Source organism: Nothobranchius furzeri, chromosome 5, assembly GCF_043380555.1.
Source record: "Nothobranchius furzeri strain GRZ-AD chromosome 5, NfurGRZ-RIMD1, whole genome shotgun sequence".
Taxonomy (NCBI): Eukaryota; Metazoa; Chordata; class Actinopteri; order Cyprinodontiformes; family Nothobranchiidae; genus Nothobranchius; species Nothobranchius furzeri.
In genome coordinates, this window is record NC_091745.1 from 14,386,224 (window position 1) to 14,405,708 (window position 19,485).

At 48.6% G+C, this 19,485-nt stretch overlaps 1 protein-coding gene across 1 annotated transcript in view; it reads right to left on the reverse strand.

Annotated features, from left to right (window-relative positions):
- The window catches only part of cdk12 (cyclin dependent kinase 12), a 29,239-nt gene extending 9,978 nt beyond the window's left edge, over nucleotides 1-19,261 (reverse strand). The window contains 7 exon segments of the mRNA XM_015948899.3: nucleotides 43-232; nucleotides 11,795-11,965; nucleotides 12,054-12,193; nucleotides 12,275-12,454; nucleotides 16,283-16,972; nucleotides 17,841-18,952; nucleotides 18,954-19,261. Of these exon segments, the coding sequence (XP_015804385.3) occupies nucleotides 43-232; nucleotides 11,795-11,965; nucleotides 12,054-12,193; nucleotides 12,275-12,454; nucleotides 16,283-16,972; nucleotides 17,841-18,952; nucleotides 18,954-19,043 (2,573 nt within the window). The 5' untranslated portion in view covers nucleotides 19,044-19,261.
- Between the last annotated feature and the right edge of the window lie 224 nt (nucleotides 19,262-19,485).

Consider the following 19,485-nt stretch of genomic DNA (forward strand, 5'->3'; position numbering starts at 1 on the left):
CTTTTGGTGCTTTTCTAAAGATGTCAGCTGTCGGTTTCCTACCTGTTGTTCAGAAGGATGTTGGAGCATTTGATGTCCCTGTGCAGGAAGTTGTTCTTATGGCAGTAGTCCAAGCCCTCCATCAGCTGACGCATGAAGCTGCGGATGTGCTCATGGGAGAACTGGACCAGGCCCGACTCCAGAAGGCCCATCAGGTCATGGTCCATGTACTCAAAAACTAAATAAAAAGCACCTAACACAAAAGGAAAGCATTAAAGTTTAGAAACACAAACCTGAACCTTTTCAGATCAGAAAATTCACTCCTGCAAATATACGTAAAGAAGCAATCTGTAAAAGTCCTACAGAGAACGCGTGTGCAGTGAAAACTGAGTCAATCGGGGCATTTTACTTCCTTTAACGAGACGTTCAGAACTATAACAGCAAGCTAACAACGACCGCAAACAACTGCATTTCCTCCAATGGCTGATAAATATCATCATCATAAGTGTAGCAAGTGCTCCCTGCTGTAAAACACCCGAGTGCTAGCACTAGATAGGACAATGTATTTATACATGTATGTACTTTTTGTGTACGACTGGTCTTTGCTTGTTATCTGCAATCTTCTGGTGTTGATCCCTAACTGGCAACAGCCATGAAACCTATGGAACAGGGGCGGGAAACTGATTGCAGTAAGCTAATGTGACCACAGGACGTTATTCGTACTTTGCTCTTCTATATTGCACCTTTAAGGTAGAGACGAGTACAGTAGGTTGGCTATTGAAGTCTTAAAATGTTTGTTGCGCTGCTCAGCGTGAGCTGGAGCTCGTAAAAGTAGAGCACAAGGCAGAGATTTCAGTGGATGGGACGCTTCTGCCTTCTTCCACTGGTGAGTGGTGAAGCTGCCCTGATGTGCTTATGGAAGGGTTAGGGGTCCTACACAATCACCGTGTTTTTATCAGCAAAAGAATCATTACAATTAAATGTAATATTTCAAAGTAAAGGAAGTCAATAAAGGAAAATGTATGTATTCAAAAACACAGCTTGGTTTTTTTTATATGCATCTATGAGATCCCAGTAATCAGAAAGCTAGGGGGAGGAAAAGTTTCACACATAAAAAAAATAAATAAACCAAACGTAAGTTTCAGGAGGAAACGTGTCTCCCTCCTGCCCTCTCAGACCAACCCGATCTCACTCACGATGGGGAAGGACGTCGTGGAAATTTAAATACAATCTTCTGGTTTCTCTTAAACAGACAGTTGACTAGTTGGTGTTTAATGGTTTACTGAAGCTATTATTAGACTTGAATAGAGTTTAAAGTCATTCAGCTTAAATCTGGATCTGATGTGATTTGGACAGTTGGGGTTTCTGTAGAGCTTGCTGAGAGGACTTTTGCCGTCAACAGGTGCTTCGCAAATAAACTCAGCTAGATCAAAGCCTGAGCGCTCAGAGTCCGGTTCAAAAGACAACATGATGGTGGTACCTGTACTGTGGTCTACCTTTTCAGTAATGGCAGAAAATGGAGACAGTTGGTGTATTTTAATACTTTATCTACGGTTTGCAATAATATATTAATGATCTTGTGCAGCTATTGATTTTAGCTGTGTGAAAAAGAAAATGAACAAGAGGAGAAAACTTTAGGTTACTGTCGTAACCCCGGTTCTCTGAGTAACATGAGTGAGATGTCTCACTATGGGATACGCCCCTCCGCGGATTCCTCAGAAGCACTTATCTCAATACGCCAATCCTGATTGGCCAGTGACCGTGACGTACGCGTCCCCCTGCTACTATAAGTAGCAAGCGTCCCAACGCACGCACTATTCAAGATAAACACCTCTTCTCGCTTCGCCCAGCAAGAAGGGTTGTCTGGTGAGACATCTCACTCATGTTACTCAGAGAACCGGGGTTACGACAGTAACCTAAAGTTCTCTTTCTTAACATTCGTTTCGATGTTTCACTATGGGATATGGAGACTCCCGTATTGCCAGACAGTTTATCCAGCGATCACCAACCTACAGGGATACGTCTTGGCCCGCCAAAGACCCCACACTCAGAATCGTGTGAGTCATTGCAGGGACCGAAACATCAAGCTTATAGAAGCGTGCAAATGCAAGTGGAGAAGCCCAACTTGCTGCAGCACAAATCTCCTGGATTGACAGCCCCCGAAAAAGGGCCCAAGAAGCAGACAGGCCCCTAGTAGAATGGGCCCTGAGCCCAACAGGAGCCTGAATGCCCTGACAGGAGTAAGCCATAGAAATAGCCTCCACAATCCAGTGGGAAAGCCTCTGCTTTGTGACGGGTTTCCCCTTACGAGGCCCACCCCATGACACAAAAAGCTGGTCCCCCCTGCGAAGGTTCTCCGTCCGATTCACATACTCCTTGAGCGTGCGAATCGGACACAGCTTGTGCCACCGCTCCTCCTCAGGAGAGGAGAAGGGTGGCGGGTAGAAAGCTGTGAGGATAATAGGAGAAAAGGAGCCCACCACCTTAGGCACAAAGGCAGGGTTGGGCTTCAGGGACACCTTCATGTCACCGGGTGCAAACTGGGTGCAGGATGGGTGCACAGAGAGAGCCTGTAAGTCACTAACTCGCTTTGCAGATACCAAAGCCAGGAGTAGCACCACCTTAAGAGACAGGATCTTAAGGTCCAGGCTGTCCATAGGTTCAAATGGAGGCCCGGAGAGGGCCGACAGCACCAAGGACAGATCCCATGAGGGCACCAGGGGTCGAGACACAGGGAGAAGCCTGCGCGCGCCCCTCATGAAGCTACACACCAGGGGGTGTTGACCTGCCAGTTTCTTCCCAAAACCCAAGTGTCGGGCAGAAATGGCTGCTAGGTACACTTTAATGGTGGAGAAAGCCTTCTTCCCATCCAACAAGTCTTGCAGGAAAGACAGAATGACGTTCACTGGGCATTGGAAGGGTGAGACCTCCCTGCCCTGACACCAGGCTTCAAACACCCTCCATTTACAGTCATATAGGGACCTAGTGGAGGGGGCCCTAGCATTCTGAATGGTTCGAATGACTGCCTGGGGCAGCTCTGCTGACACTAGCCCGCACCCCTCAGGGGCCAGGCCCACAGGGCCAGCCGTTCTGGATGAGGGTGGAAGATCGAGCCTCCCGCTTGGGACACCAGGTCCCTGCGAAGCGGAAGTTTCCAAGGTTGGCCCTCCAGGAGCTGGAAAATGTCCACACCCAATGCATGGCTGACCAGTATGGGGGCACCAGAATGAGAGTGTGGAGCTGGGTTCGTACCCTCAGCAAGGTGGGTGGTATCAGGGCCACTGGGGGAAAAGCGTAAAGCAGTCCCCGTGGCCAGTCGTGCGCCAGCGCGTCCACGCCGAGTGGAGCGTCTCGGTCGCGCAGAGGACAGTGAGCATTCTCCTTGGAGGCAAAAAGATCCACTACGGCTGTGCCGAACCGGATCCAAATCTGTTCCAACACTGCTGGATGCAGGCTCCAATCCCCGTACAGGGGTGTCCCCCTGGACAACAGATACGCCCCCCGATTCAGAACACCCGGGACATGGGTGGCTCTGATTGAGAGGAGATGCCTGCTGCACCATAGGATCAGTCTGCGTGCCAGCGTGTGTAACCACATGGAGCGCAGCCCCCCCTGGTGGTTTATATAAGCCACAGTCATGGTGTTGTCTGCTCTCACTAGGACATGATGGCCGGAGAGAAAAGGCAGGAAGCGCCTCAGGGCTAGAAAGACCGCGAGGAGTTCCAGATAATTTATGTGTGTCCCCCAGAGCTCTCTGCTCCACACACCCCTGACAGAGCGACCCTCCAGGAGCCCCCCCCCCCCCCCCCCAACCTGACAGGCTCGCATCTGTCGTGACCACTTTCCTCATGAGAACCAACCCCAAAGGCACCCCCTGTGCCAAGAGGGAGGGGTGACGCCAACAGCGGAGCGCCGCGACGCACGCTGCAGAGACCGTCACCCTGCGCGCTCTGTGGCCACTGGAGAGAGACCCAGAGAAGCCACCCAGCGTTGAGAATCTCTCATGTGTAGACGGCCGAGTGGTACCACTGAAATAGCAGACGCCATGAGACCCAAAAGCCTGAGGCATAACGCAAACCGCACCGAACTGTGTAGGCGGAAGCGCGCCAGGCAGAACGAGAGCGCGTTCACGCGCGGTGCCGAGAGACGGGCCGTGAACGCCCGAGTCCAGATTCAGACCTAGAAAGGTTATTTTCTGGGAGGGGAGTAAAGCGCTTTTCTGCCAGTTTATTCTGAAACCCAGACCACACAAGTGAGGGATCACAACCAGCGTGTTTGACGCTGTCTCCTCTCTGGACCGTGCCAGCAGGAGCCAGTCGTCTAAATACGTGGCCAGCCGAATGCCCCTCCCTCTCAGAGGGGCGATCGCCGCCTCCGTACACCTGACAAACACCCTCGGGCTCAGCGAGAGGCCGAATGGGAGCACGGTGTATTCGTAACACACTCCCTGAAAGGCAAACCTCAGAAATTTCCTGTGTGGAGGGTACACGGGAATATGAAAGTATGCGTCCCTCAGGTCGATTGAGGTGAACCAGTTGCTCTGGTGAATCAGACGCAAAAGGGATGAGAGCGTGAGCATTTTGAATCTGTACTTTCTGAGGCATCGGTTCAGGGCCCTCAGATCCAGGATCGGGCGAATCCCGGTCCCTCCCCGCTTTGGGACCAGGAAGTACCTGGAGTAGAAACCGCTCTGAGACCGATCGGGAGGCACAATGCATATCGCTCCCTTCTCCAGCAGGGAGGAGATTTCTCCCTGAAAGATGTGAGATGACGACCCCTGGGCGTGGGAGAACACTACGCCGGAGAATCGAGGAGGAACAGAAGCGAATTGGAGCCTGTAACCCCTCGAAATAGTTCTCAGCACCCAACGTGAAGCAGAAACCGCTGTCCATTCCTCCATGTGAGTGGAGAGCGGTGACACAGCCGTGACACACGGAGCACCAGCTCCCTCCAGAGGTTGTGGGGCAGCGGTGCTCGTGGCAGCCACTGCGCATGCGCGGGGGCTTTGTGCTTTGACGGCCCAGGCTTACGGGGACGCCCCGTGGCGCCGCCCCCGCCTGGAACCGCTCATGGGTGACATTTTTATTGATTTTTGCTGCGCCCTTGACATCTTGTCTGGATGCGACAGCGAACCTTTTAATGCTCCTTGAGCGTGACATGTTTGTGAAAAACAATGTGAGTGCTTGTGACGTGTGTTGTGACCCGGCGGTGCCGGCTGCACGTCCTGGCCCCACCCTGAACCGCTCGGGGACTCTGCCGGAGGGGTTCCGTGAGGGGGGGAGAAGGCACCATGGCAACATCAAACAGGAGGAGCTGGCGAACAGGGAACCGCCAGCTGCAGCGTCGGGAGGGAAGAACTCCGACAGGCTGCCCACTTCTTCCTCCTCACCTGCTAACCGCCGTGTCTGGTGGATTGTCCCGGCGGCGGAGCAGCTTGGTTGCCAGATCCCTGAGGCCAAACTGGTCGAGGCTCTGAGCCCGAAGGAGCTGGTTGGACAGTTTGAGGCTTCGGGCGCTTTGGGATCCGGAACTGAGGCTGGGCTCGGGCAGCTGCCTGAGGCAGGTTCGGCCGAGCCGGCAGCGCCGGTGAGGGTTTACGAGGAAGGCAGACATGAAGGGCTTCATCCTCTTTCTTTTTGGCCGCACACCGTTGCTGCATTGATGCCAGGGCAGAGCCAAAAATGCCTTCAGGCACGATTGGCATGTCCAAAATGTCCTCCTTCTCTCTCTCAGAGAGGTTGGTGAGGTTCAGCCATCGTGCACGTTCTTGAAGCACCATCATGCCCATAGCTTTAGCTGTAGCATGGACCGCGCAGCGCTGCACACGCAGGCAGATGTCGGTCAGTACGGTGATTTCCTCCCACACCTCCGGGTCCGGCTTCGTATTCATGTCCTCACAGAGCTCGGCTTGGTACGCCGAGAGCATGGAGGAGACATTCAAAGCTCGGACCGAGATGGCAGCAGCCTTGTACGCCCTCTCGTTCAGCGCCGACTGGAAGCGGTCCGCCTTCGCAGGGAGAGCGGGAGGCCTGGAGGAAGTCGCCGAGAGCCGTGGGTGCAGGTGGGCTGCAACCAGCGGTTCCATCGGCGGCATGCGAAGCATGCCAGCCTTCTCCATCCCTTCGAAGTCCAGCGAGGAGGCTCCTTGGACAGGAGACCTGGAGCTGAACGGGTGTTTGTCCCAGGAGGACCTCACTTCTTGGAGTAGCTCCGGGAAGGAGGGGCTTTGCCGCCCTCGTGGCCTGAGGCAGCTTCTTTCCCTCATAGCGGGATCTGACAGCCTCAGTGACCACGGTGGGCCAAGGGATATTGAGCCTGGTCGCAGCGCGTCGGCAGACTGACTGCATGTCCAGGTGGGCGACCGGAGAAGCCGCTCCATCCCTGGGAGAGGACGGAAAGCTAGGCATGGAGGCCTGAGCGATGGGGAGAAAGACGTCATCCTCCTCGTCCTCCTCTGAAATGAGGAGTTCTGAGGTGTCCTCGTCGTCTCCGTAGTCCAACTCCAACAAGTCCTCGGCGGGGTGGCTCGGACCGGCCAGTTCGAGCTGTGAGCCCCAGCTGAGTTCGGCACACGGTTCCGGCTCCGGGAGGACATGTTCGCTGGCGTCCCCAGGCGGTGGCCCAGGGACCGGCAGGCAAGGGTCCTTCCCCGACAGGCTAGCTTGGCGCGCTAGCCGCCGGCGAGGGCTCTTTAGGGTGAAGCAAGCGCAGCTCTCACATGATCTGGGGACTTCCAATGCCAGCTGGGCGTGTTCCAGCCCGAGGCAGCTCGAGCAGACCCTGTGCGGGTCTTTGCTTGAGATTTTGTTCCCACAGGTACAGAGGCGAGCTCCTGCGCCGTCGACTCCTCTGGTGGGAGGAGCGGCTTCCATGTTGGCTAACTGGTGTGTTAGCATAGAACGAACAGATGCACTGGAGTGTGAAGCTGCTCGTTATGCCCCGAGCCTAGGGTGAAGGTCAGGACAGAAGGACGGTTAGTTAACGTTCGGCGACGGAGAGAATATTAGAAGGCTCCGTCTGTGAACAGTTGAGCTAACTTACCTCAGAGATAAGCGACCACCGAAGCGAGAAAAGGTGACTGAATAGTGCGTGCGTGGGGACGCTTGCTACTTATAGTAGCAGGGGGACGCGTACGTCACGGTCACTGGCCAATCAGGATTGGCGTATTGAGATAAGTGCTTCTGAGGAATCCGCGGAGGGGCGTATCCCATAGTGAGACATCGAAACGAATGTTAAGAAAGAGAACCGCTACTTCAGCACATAAGAAGGAAGTTTCGGTCAAACTCACCATCTTTGCTGAGCTCGACCACCGTCCCACAGAGCCCCGTGCAATCTGACATTACCGCCACTGAGCACTGGCCAACAGCGTTAGACATTCACATACACATAGATGTCAATCACACAGTGGCACGCCTCCATTTGTGGAAGTACCGAGACTGAGCGGCGCGTGAGCTGTTAAAAAACTGTGAATCACAGAGTAGCTACTGCCATAGTGATTCCACGACTCCCTGCTTCTACTTAAAGACTGACACAAGTAAAGGAAAGCCCACGGACTAAACTTAGAACCGCTTCTCAACAGGGGAAGGACACAAGAACAGATGAAGAGCTGGCAACATTTCTTATGGTGACTGGCCTGTATATGTATAGCACCTACTTAGGGTTCTACAACCCCCCAAGGCTCTTCACAACAAAATCAGTCACTCACACACACATTCACACACTGGTGATGATGAGCTATGATGTAGCCACAGCTGCACTGGGGCGCACTGACAGAGGTGAGGCCTGCCATGCACAGGTGCCACCAGTCCCTCTGACCACCACCGGCAGGCAAAGCAGGTTAGGTGTCTTGCCCAAGGACACAACAGCAGCATTCTCTGGGCGGAGCCGGGATAAAAACCGGCAACCTTAGAAGACACACCATGCCGGCTAATTAGCATAATACTGCCGCCACAGTGTGTCTTATGAATGTACCATTGTGGCATGGCTTTGCAGGAATTTTGCAGCATTCGCGCTAGGGCTGTAGCGAAGCTTCGATGACGTCGACGGCTCGATTGTAAAAATTCGTCGACGTCAGATCCGGAAGTCGACGCACCGCACCCACTTGTTGCATCCCCAGGAGTTTGTAAATAGAGGTGGAATCTGCCTGTTTTTCCTCTAGTTCGCCCTCTTCTCCGCCTTCACTAACATCTCAGCCAAATACCGAAGACCCGGAACAAAGTCCATCCGCTACTAGGTTCCTTTCCTGTTTTGCCCGCCTTCGTTTCCCGGCAACGGACAACAACTTCCGGGGTCAAATGCGCTGCTCCGTCTCTATTGCAGATGTAGAACATCACCGGGAGCGTTTCTCCCTTCATAAAGGAGCTTCTTTCAGACATTAGGAGAGCTGTTTTGGTGGTAGCAGTCTCTCCTCCGAGCTGGTCTGTTTGCTGCTGGGTGTTTTTGGTTTATTTAAACTTGGCAACTTAACGTTGGTAAAGCTACTGTTAGCATTTTCGCTAACAGCTTCTTGCGTTTGGATAAGCTGTTACGTTTTGGTTTAGAGTTCATCTTTTTTCAATCCAATCCAATCCAATTTTATTTATAAAGCGCATTCACAAGGCATTACAACCAAACAAGGCGCTGTACACTAGAAATGTTGGTTAATTAAACAAGCGATATTTAAACATGTTGAACACATATAAAAAATAATAATTTGTGGTACAAATTAATAAATGTCTAAATGTAATAAAATCTCCCTTTTGTTACATTTAGAGTGTTTTGGGTTTTCGGTTTAGTTTAAAATATCACCTTGAGGTTGGTTTAACCGCCCAGTTTAGAGTTTGGAACTTTGGAGATTCTTATTTTGGTCCAAAACCCTGTAATCTTTGCACAGTGGGACATCCCTAGTTATCTGTACTTTTGTTTTAATTCCCCACAGGCAGAATTAGTTTTATTACTCCCAACCTGTGGATGGAAAGATTTGGTTTTTTGTAGTTGTAAATAAACCTGATCATCATTTTAACTTTTAAATCCCACATTATTGTCCCTTCCTTTTTGCACACGAGCCAAACTCCCCAGGAAGAGTCGTAACACCACTCGCCTCACGCACATAAGTGACCAAGACGAAGCAGTATGGAGACACTCCGTCTCCAACCACCTCTCAGGCAGCAGCCTGCACTCCCAAGTTCTACACGTCACCAGAACATAACCAACCAACACAATAAAAGCAGTGTTATACAAAATGGGAGGCCTGTAGTGTTTATTCTCTTACAGTAACAATTAATCAATTTTTTGGAGGAATTTATTAGAGATTTTTTGGTTTTTATTAACTGTGCAATAGAAAAATAATCATTAGATTAATTGTATAAATAGTCATTAGAATAGTCGACTATTCGATAAAATAATCGTCAGAATAATCGTTTTAAAAATAATCGTTTACCCCCAGCCCTAATTCGCGCCGACATGCTGGGCAGTAATATTGGCACAATGCCAGCCTTGTGAATGCATATTATGTCTTAGCACAACAGAGGGTGGTGTCATGACCATGTGGGGAATTACTGCTGTGCTCTGGCCGCGACTGCATTATTTACAATATTGAAAATGAAAGTAAAGACGGGCAGTAAGTTTCGCTTTTGTAAACAGAATCAGCCGAGATGATCAACTGAAGCGACGCTGAACTCCAGGAGCTTTTCTCTGTTCGAGCTGGAGCTCAGATCACTAGAGACTGCACGGGGACTGTGTAGGACAGACACCTTTAGGAGCGGCTTGTGAAAAAAACTTAATGATCACGATCACAATAAAAACAATAAAAAGCAAGTTATGTCCAAGTAAAACAGAAGTCCGCAGCAGTGCCGAGACCGAACCCGTACCTCCTTACACCGCTATTGCATAAGCTTATGTAAAAATGACATGATTGTGCCACATCACCGCCACGGTCTGAACCTAAAGCTCCCAGATGCCGGCTCGGCGTTGGGAGCTAATTGGCAGCGTTGTTTTCTAAAAGAGGCAAATGTAAGCTTCATTCCAACACGGATGGGACAGACCATTTTGTGATTATTTCACATAGAAAGGAAGGTGATTATCAGCTGCCATATCACTATGATGCAGCAATGTATTAAGCAACTATGAGTTTGATTAAATCAGTGCTTTAATGAATAAATCAGAGCTATACATCGGTAGTTTATAGATCTTTCAAGTGAAGATGTAGTTTGAAACAAATGAAGAAAAACTGTGTTTTTCATAAAAGAAAGGCTTGTAAACGAGAAAAATCGAGCATTCACTCTTAAGCCGGGCGGACACTGACTTTTTCACTCATAGGACTCAGCTACAGCTCAAACTGTACGACATCCTCGCAGAGCAAATCTCACGAGTCGTGTGCTCACACTGTACGTCTAGTAGCAACACGTCAGACCTGAAAATATGCTAAAAATATCAGTTTTTACACAACATGCCGAACTTTTAATGTGTTATTACTGATGTTTGTTGTCCTTCAGGATTGCTGTAGGAGGACACACAGGGATTTATGGAGGTTGGATGAGGAAGACAAAAAAAAAAAGGAAAGTAAATTAATATTTTGTGATCCATTTCATTTGAAACACAGCAAACATTCATTTACATTCAAAAATACTTTATTAATCCCAGAGGGAAACTGATTGCTGTAGTAGCTCAGAATAATAATAATATTAATCAAGTCATCAAAGAGTTGTTGTATATTGCAATGGCTGTTGGCAGGAAGGATCTCCAGTAGCGGTCAGTGTTGCAGCCAAACTGAAGAAGCCTCTGACTGAAGACACTCTTCCGTTGTCGGACAGTCTTGTGAAGAGAATGCTCAGGGTTGTCCATCATTTTCTTGATTCTCTGGAGAATCCTTCTTTGCATTCTCTCCTCAGGTGGTTCCGAAACTGGCGAAATTCTGGCTGAGTCCTTGAAAGGGCTTGGAGTTCCTCCATCTTGTTGGCCAGTGATCTCACATTGCCCATTATGATCGATGGAAGAGATGGTTTGAATTTCCTCTTTCTCTGTCTCCGTTTTGCTCCCGCTCTGCATCCACGCTTCTTGTGTTTTAGCTCATTTGGGATTTGTGGCTTCAGTTGAGGTATTATTTCAGCCTTTCCACTGTTAATCAGCTGCTCCCGATTGTAAACCAGCTTGTTGCCATGGTTACGCATCATAACAAATGCTCAAAAAGTGAAAAAAGCTTAAAAAAATAGCAGCAAAAATCCTCCAAGCTTCACAGCACCAGAAACAGAAAAGTAAAGTGTCCAAAAAATACTGTTTTTCTTGAGAAACTAGAAGAAAAAATGCCCAAGAAAAGGCTAAACTTACATACAGTCAACAGAGCTACTCCAACATGCAGCCACCCAGAGCAGCGCAGTTCCGGAAAAAATAAACATGCGTTCTTGACTATCCTTGTCATTGTGTGCGTAAAAAGTGTAGAATTAAAAACGAGCAATGTATGTTAGGAAATAGCTGGCGAGCCGAGTTGACGCATGTTTGCGCATGCGCCGCGAGCGGTTCTGGTGCTTTTTGAGTCGCAGCGCCACCCAACAGTGCGATACCCTCACGAGGGACGAGCTAAACATCAAACACGCCAGAAATCCGTGCGAGCTTACGATTGCTGATCGGTAGCTGGTCACGTGAAGTTAAACACCTCTCGTAACCTCCTGTGTAGGACACGCTCAGCGCAAAACTCGCCCTGATCTTGTAGATTCTCGCGCGAGCTCAAAAAGTGAAGAAGTCTCAGTGTACGCCAGGCTTTAGGTTTGTTCAGGTGGTTTAATGTCTGGGTTAATGTTTGTTTTGTACACAAACAAAGATAAAACTTTAATTGCGTTACCTTTATCCTTTTTGAAGTCGAGAGCATCCTGCTTGTCCGTGACGATTTCCTTCATGTTGACGACGCTGCGGTGTTTCAGCTGCCGTAGGATCTTGATCTCTCTGATGGCTGTGATGGGGAAACCCTCCTTCTCATTGTCTAATCGCACTTTCTTCAAAGCAACAAGTTCACCTAACAAAGATGGAGAACACACCGGAAATTTAGAACCAAAGTGATCATCGGATCATTTACTTTAGCGGTATTTGGGACTGATATTTACCTGTGTCTTTGTCCTTGGCCTTGTACACCTGGCCATAGGTGCCTTCTCCTATGATGCCAATTATGTCAAACTTATCTACACAGCGTTTGCCCCAGTCACTCAGGTCATGTTTGCGCTCACCGTATCGTGGGCAACAAATCCTGGAAACCACATAAAAGTTATGTCTGATTTGGGACAAAAGTCAAGAAACTGATTTGAGCTGAGTCAAAAAAGCAACTGACTTTGGTCTCTTCTTAAGAACTGTTTGGGGCAACGGGGGCAGTTGCCGGACGGGCGACTGTGGAGGCGAAGAGTCAACACCAAGCAAAGTGGGCGGTAGAGGGAGGTCGATGACGGAAGGTCGGTTGCGAACCTCTTTCTCTTTCCTCGACGTCCTCTGAGGAGGGGTGGACTTCTTTGGACTAACAGGACAAAAATCATTTTATATAAGAGTCGACCCGTTCAAAGAAAATAATCGGTGTCGGTAAAAAACAGGGGAGCTGGAAATTATTCACTTCCATAAAGATGTGGGAATATCTCGAGATGCTTTTTCAAATAAATAACAGTAAGAGTTTTGTTTACAAATTTTAAATTGAAAAACAATCCTCCACGGTTTCCCTCCAGGGGATTGTCAGGGTCTTTGTTATTCTGGTTCATAAGGCAGACACCTATCTCCTGCATTAGCTTCTGATAGAAAACAGACGGTGAAACTCTAGGATTAGAAAATCCTGACAGATCTACGTCACCCTGTCACTTAACATTCATGGAGTCACCCATCTTGGCTTGCAACTGAGAAGGCTGTGGTTGGTTTAGCGTCCAGGAAACAGCAGAGAACGCCTCGACTGGTATAAGCTAAACGTTAGCATTAGCAACTCCACCACACATCCGAACTCCTCTAGGCTTGTGTTAGTTGTGAACATCAAACATCAATGTTGCAGAGCAAACAGAGTCCGTGGTAGAGTCGTGTTGCTGTTAGCCAATCAAAGAAGAGGTGTCCAAATGTCTGGAAAAAGGACTTCAAATCCTGCTGTGTGAAGCTCAACTCTGACCTGGCTCACTTCTAGTTCCTGAAACAGGCTTCACCATCAAATACGACGTACCTCCAGGTGCTTCGGGTTTCCTCTGACTCTGAAAGGCGCTATACAAGTGCGGGTCAATTATTCATACTAGTGACCACTAAAAATTTATTAAAAATATAAGTACCATTTTAAAAGTCTTTTAAAAGGTAGAAGAGGGTGGTTGTTTTATAATCTAGCTTGTATTAATGAAGATTTCACTGCAGGTCAAAAATGTGATAGGCTCCCTACTAGCAAAGTGAAAGCTAAGTCACGCCCATCTACTTCCGGACCACGGGTTCCCGGAAGAACGAAAAAATGAACGCAAGTCAACGGGGCTAAAAACGCCATTTTCTAATCCCGCTTGTTTTGTGCCATGGGTTTCACATATGACGTCTGTGAATTTTAAAGACACATTTTGATACCAAGAAAGCGCTTATTCTCAAATGGGAGAGAAATGCTATTTTAGGTTTTGTGAGAAAAAAAAGTCCAGGACTACAATTGCGCTACAAGTGACGTTGAACCAGACATGGAGAAAACTGTAACCCCCAAATTCCACTACCTCCGGTCCGCCCTCGCCTTCCGCAGCCGCTCGCTTCCGAACTCAATTTTTACTGGTACCCGCTCTACAACGGCTCAGCTCCGGTGCGGAGACCTGAGGTGGGCAAACAAGCATGCACGGGACTTTCGAGATCCTGCGATACAGTCCGAGCAATAAACGTGGAAGTTAGATCCAAACACCCGTTGTGTGGGAGAAGCATCGGCATGAACTGTTTAATCTGCCCATCATTTGTGTTGACAGATCAGCAGTGTTTGGATCAACAAAGTGTGACTACTTTGATAGTAGAAACTGTATTTATGGCTTACTTTTGTGCATTTAAACTTCAGCCGCCATTGATAGTTGTTAAAAGTTGTGTGCATATGAAACAAAAAACGCCTTTTGTTTATCGATTTATTGTGAAAAACGGAAGTTGTGCTTGCTCCTTTTCCTGTTGGGCAGTTGTGATTCCTGTTCATTTACTGCGGAGGTGCTCCGGCGTCCGGCAAAAATAGGATCGATTCTATTTTTGTCGGACGCCGGAACTGAGGGCGCCGCACTGCCTGAGCACGGCCGCAGTAGTGGAATTGCTCTGATTGACTAGAACGGGACCAATTTTGCTCCGGAGTTCGTGCCGGAGCGGAGCGGAGGTAGTGGAATTTGGGGGTTAGTTCAGCAAACTTTAAGTATTTCCTTCAGGAGGAAAGAACCACCATAAATCTGGTCATGTGGTAAGTAGCAGCTACGCTAGGGGAGAGGAGATTCTGTGGTGCGACATACCGATGTCTGATTTGTAGTCATGCTAATTATGAACTTTTGCAAGCAAATAAATCTCAAAGTACGTGACAGGCGTGATCAAAACACATTTCGTTACTTTTCTTTTAAATACAACATGTGTGCAAATCGGGGCGTGAGGCAGAGCGCATTAGAAAATAGCTCTTTTAGCTTCGTTGACTTGCATTCATTTTTTCATTCTTCCGGGGACCCCTGAGCCGGCCAGAAAGGGAGGAGACTCATGCTCCCTATAGAATGAAGAAACAATGAAAACAGTTTCAGGAGAACAAATAATCCCAGTTTTATTTTTCCCAAACCTACTAGGATCATCTTTCCCTGGATAACAGAACATTCACCAGCTGAAGGTGTAGATTTGTGGTGTCCAATCCAGGTCCTAGAGGTCCTCTATCCAGCATGTTTTAGTGATTTTGCTGCTCCAACACACCTGCGTTTAATCATCAGGTGATCAAAAGTAGGGGCAGGCTGATATTTACCATTTTTTATATAATGGCACTGGCTGATATACCGTCTTAGTAAAGCCGATTTAAAGTCAGGCACATCCCCGGGCAGCCTGGTGCAGTCGCAGAACTCAATTTAAATGACATTTTACATTCCTGAATAACATCTGCATAATAAATGCTCTCAAATTAATTTTCTAATAAAACTTCTTTTAATTTACCAGTTTTAAATATTTTATACTGGGTCAGTTTAATGATTTGTTTGAATAACTTTATTTAGACGTCCGTCTTTAACACCGAGCAGTGACCAAACTTAAAGGGACATTATGGAAGTTTGACAGCCAAAACATGTATAGAAATAATAAATGTCTTCTTCATACATTCTCCTGCAATGCCCTGGTCCTGTAGAATGAGCCCTGGCATTTTTACTGTGATTGCCTGTTTTTCTGTAAAATCACAGAAAAAGAGAGCTTCTCGGGTCGAGCAGGCTGCTTCATGCTTCACGCTCAGGCATCGCCCGTAGCATTTGCTATCAGTAGCTTTAGCAGCAGAGAGAGAAGTAGTGCCAACTCAGCGACTTTGTCGCTGTTCCTAACGCCTAGTGACAAAGCTAGCTACATTTCTGAGGACCCTTAGCTACTTTCTTCTAGATATTTCCTGCAAATTAGCAACAAAAAAACCATTCAGCTGTCATCAGGAATATAAAAATTACAGATACAAAAGACGTCACTGGTGCTATAGCTCGCCCAGTATGTCGGCGGACTCCTGTGGGGAAGACCCCGGTTCGATTCTGGATGTAAATATAATTTATTTAGAGTTTCTTTTTTGCATTAATGGTATATTTTTTTACAGTAAGATGCCCAAATTTTTATTTGAGACTCGCCGAACGGCATTGAATTCACAGATAAAAAAGATGTGGGTTCAACTTTCATTTTGGAACAATTTTTCAGGCAAGGGAAGGGAATGATCTGAGCATGCAGGAGGACTGACCCATCATAAACCTTTGTCGGCTGTGCTGAAGAGAAAGGTACAGAACCAAATTATTTAATTAATTAGCTGCACGTTCTCCTGTCCTCTGCCCTCCGGGCCACACACACACACACACAGGACTGTCTCAGCTGTTATTTTTGTTAAGGAGTGTGCATGTACAGCATGTGCGCCTCGTGCACGAGCCTACTATTGAAGCTGCCGGTACGCTTTTGGCCTGAGGGGGCAGTTGCGAGCATAAAAATTCAAAACTCCATAAAGTCCCTTTAAGATTTAACAGTTGGTCAAATTCTGTGTTCAAACACTGCTTCAGCTAAAGTGAATAACATCTAGTATTGACCTCCAAAAACATCGGCAGAACATATCGGCCATTGGCTGATCGTGTCTCCTACACATAGGCATCGATGAGCTGCTGAACAGGTGAGGGGGGCATCTTACCTGTCCTGGGTGACTCCCAGCAGTAAAGGTGGTAAAGGCAGGGGGGGCAGAGTGGAGGTCTTGTGGAGCGGGGTCTGGCGAACAGGACTGCGTACGGGAACCGAAGGTGGCGATTTAGGCCGGGACGTGGCATTTGAAGGAGGCTGAATGGCTGCTTCTGTTTGGGGAGGAGGTGGGGGCGCCTGGCTAGCTGGACATGGTGGAACTGGTGGGGAGGGCTCAGGAGGAGGTGGTGCAGGCGAGGTGGGGAAGGAGGAAGGTAAAGGTTGAGTTATTTCATTTTCAGCATTGGGACCATCAGAGGGTAACTGTGGAGCTGATGGAGGCTGAGTTTCTACATTAGCTGGTGAGTCTTTTTCTATCTGGGGGGGTTCGGCTTTAGCGGGCCGCGGTGGAGCAGAAGCTGTAGCTTTGTTTGTTGTTGGGAGGGGAGAAGCGGTGCCACTGGCGCCGGCACGAGCCGCCGCCGCTGCTTCGGCAGCCAGACGTTCCTTTTTTCTGCGGCTGAGCTCGGCACCCAGACTGGAGTTGAGGGGTAGGCGGGAGGGAGGTGAGCGGCTAGCCGCACGACTGCTGTGGGTGCTGCCTCCCGCTCCACCAGAGGTGGCGTGCCTCTTGCTGCGGGAACGAGAGGAGGAGCGCCGAGAGGCGTAGTGCGGTGGAGAGCGACTCCTGGAGCGGCCAGAGCGTCTGAATAAAACAAAGCAGATGCAATAAGTGGAAAAACGCCACATTAACAGCGGCCTGAAAATGTTTACTTCATTAAAAACAAAATAAAATAAAAAAATCACAAGTTATTGAATAGAGAACATCACAGCAAGCTGGCAAAGTTGCAGATCATGAATTTAAACTGTCACTACAGCTTTAATCAGCTGGTTTTCAGCTTTTTTACAAAGTTTGTTTTCCCTCCAAAATAAAATCTTTACAAGCTGGTTCTGCCAGAATAAACATTTGTAGAGAATGAAATGCAATGTTATCAAGTGAAATCATAAAAACTGACATTAGGAGGAAAAAGCCTAAAAAAAGATAGACTTTAACATAACAGAAGCGACTTGCTGCACAACGTTACCATAAAGACTTGTTTCCAGATCATTGCATGAACGCAAAATAAAATCAAAGATTTGTGCTCGATTTTTTTCCCTCCACACTACAAACTTCACACACATCTGTTTTGAACTCTCAAGTGTTTTGATGCCTGCAACATTAAGACAAAAACATCATGTATTTTAGGCCACAACCCTGATTTGTTTAGAGATGCACCAATTCTGTTTTTGGAAGGCCGATCTCCGGCTCTTGTGCAGCTCTGACCTGCTGATATTCCAACTGGCCTTTAGGAACTAGGATTACCAGTTTTACACTTTGATTAACTTTTGATTATTGAAACAAACTCCTCCCCACAGAACATGGTACTGGTTCATCGACTGTAGTTGTTTTGGAGCATCGCTGAAGGTTTGCTTAGGTGACAAAGTCAACAGATTTATTTACTAAAGCAATAACAACTGACTGTTTTTTCTAATACATATATATTCCATAAAGATGCATTACAACACATACTCACCGAGACACCGGGCTGGTGCTGGAGGACCTGCGGGTAGCATAAGGGCTGTTGGACCTTCTCCTTGAATAGGGACTGCTGTCCCTCTCTACGCTGGAGGACCGGTGCCTGGTGCCGTAGGGGCTGTCTGATCTTTGCCTGCCGCGGTGGTAGGTGTCCCTGTAGGGGCTGGGGCTCTGCTGGGCCATCCTCCGCCTGGAGAAGCTGTCGTCCCCTTGTTGCCCATAGCTCAGTGGACTCTCGCTGGGTGACAGAGCAGAGCTGGTGCCCTTTCTGCGAGGGCTCCCCCTACTTGAGGACTTGCCCTTTGGGCTTGACTTGTGGCTCTTGGAGGACTTGCGGTGGGTCCGGTCAGTCCGGCTCCGGTGTGAGGAGCTGCGGCCTTCCTCCCCTCTGCCTTCTCGTCTCTGCTGCCGGTCTTTCTGGGACTTCCCTGAGCGACCGCTCTCCTTGCTGCGGGATGAAGACGTGGAGGAAGTGGTGCTTCCTACACTTGCGGCAGTCTGTGCATTAGAGAGCATCAACTCCCCTCGCTTGGTGTCACTTTCTGGTTGGAGCTGGCGTTTGGAGGAAGACGAGCCTGACGAAGCGTACTTCTCCTTGCTCTTCGCAGTGCTGCTCTTCTCGCGCTCTTTGCTGCTCTTCTTCTTTAACTCGTGTTGGCCATTCCCAGATTCTCGAACTTTATTCAGATCCTTGTTTTTTTTCCGGGACTGTCTGCGCCCCCGGTTCTCCCTGGTGTCAGGTTCTTGGTTAAAGTCACCCTTGTAGTCCGGTGAGGGGTCGAACCGCTCCCCGCCCGCCTTGTCAGAAGGCTTGTTGGACGAAGGTTCCGAAAAAGTGTCCGAGTCCGAGCTAATGTCGTCGTACTCCACCAGAGGCTTCACCGTGTTAACGCCAGGCGGCGCCCTATCACGGAGGGCAAAATCATCGGATCCTGGTTCCGCCAATGAGTCCCGATTAACTTTGTTAGATTTATGCCGCTTACGCTTGTTAGAGGACATAGTAGATTTTAACAACGCTTTACCGTCTGTGCCTGGCATGGCTCCCTCAGAGGTACGAGCCAGGCCTTGGGCCTGGTGTGACACACCGCTGGTAGAATCAGTCTTCCTCTTGGGTCCCATGGTGTCGGTCCGACCCAGGCATACCTCGCGCCGGCGTCGGTGCCTGTACTGTGGCTCGGTCTCCGTGATCCGGGCAGATCATTAACAGGAAAAAAGGAAGCTACTCCAAGTCCCAAAAACAAGTGTTACCGATCAGAAACAACACAAGAATAAACACAAATAAACACTCTAGGCCGCTCACGTCCAGTCCTCCTTAGCGTCGACTCATTCCATCAGATCACCGGCTGACTTAGTCCAAAAAAAAGAGTTTAAAATGCCAAAGTGGTTGTCTTGAACTGCGGCGTTTAAGCTCCGAGTTGGTCAATGGATAAAAAGGTCCAAACCAGACATTGGAGCATTGTGGTGTCTTCTCCGCCTCAACGTAGCTAGCACCGCTAGCTAATGCTCGGCAGCTAGCGAGCAGACTGATAAAAAAGAAAAAAGTCCTTTTGTGAAAGCTGTCCGTGTCCGGAGCCAAGTTAAGTAAAAGTATTTTTATTCCACAAAATAACGTTCTTAGCTGTTCGAAACAAGCAAATGTCTTG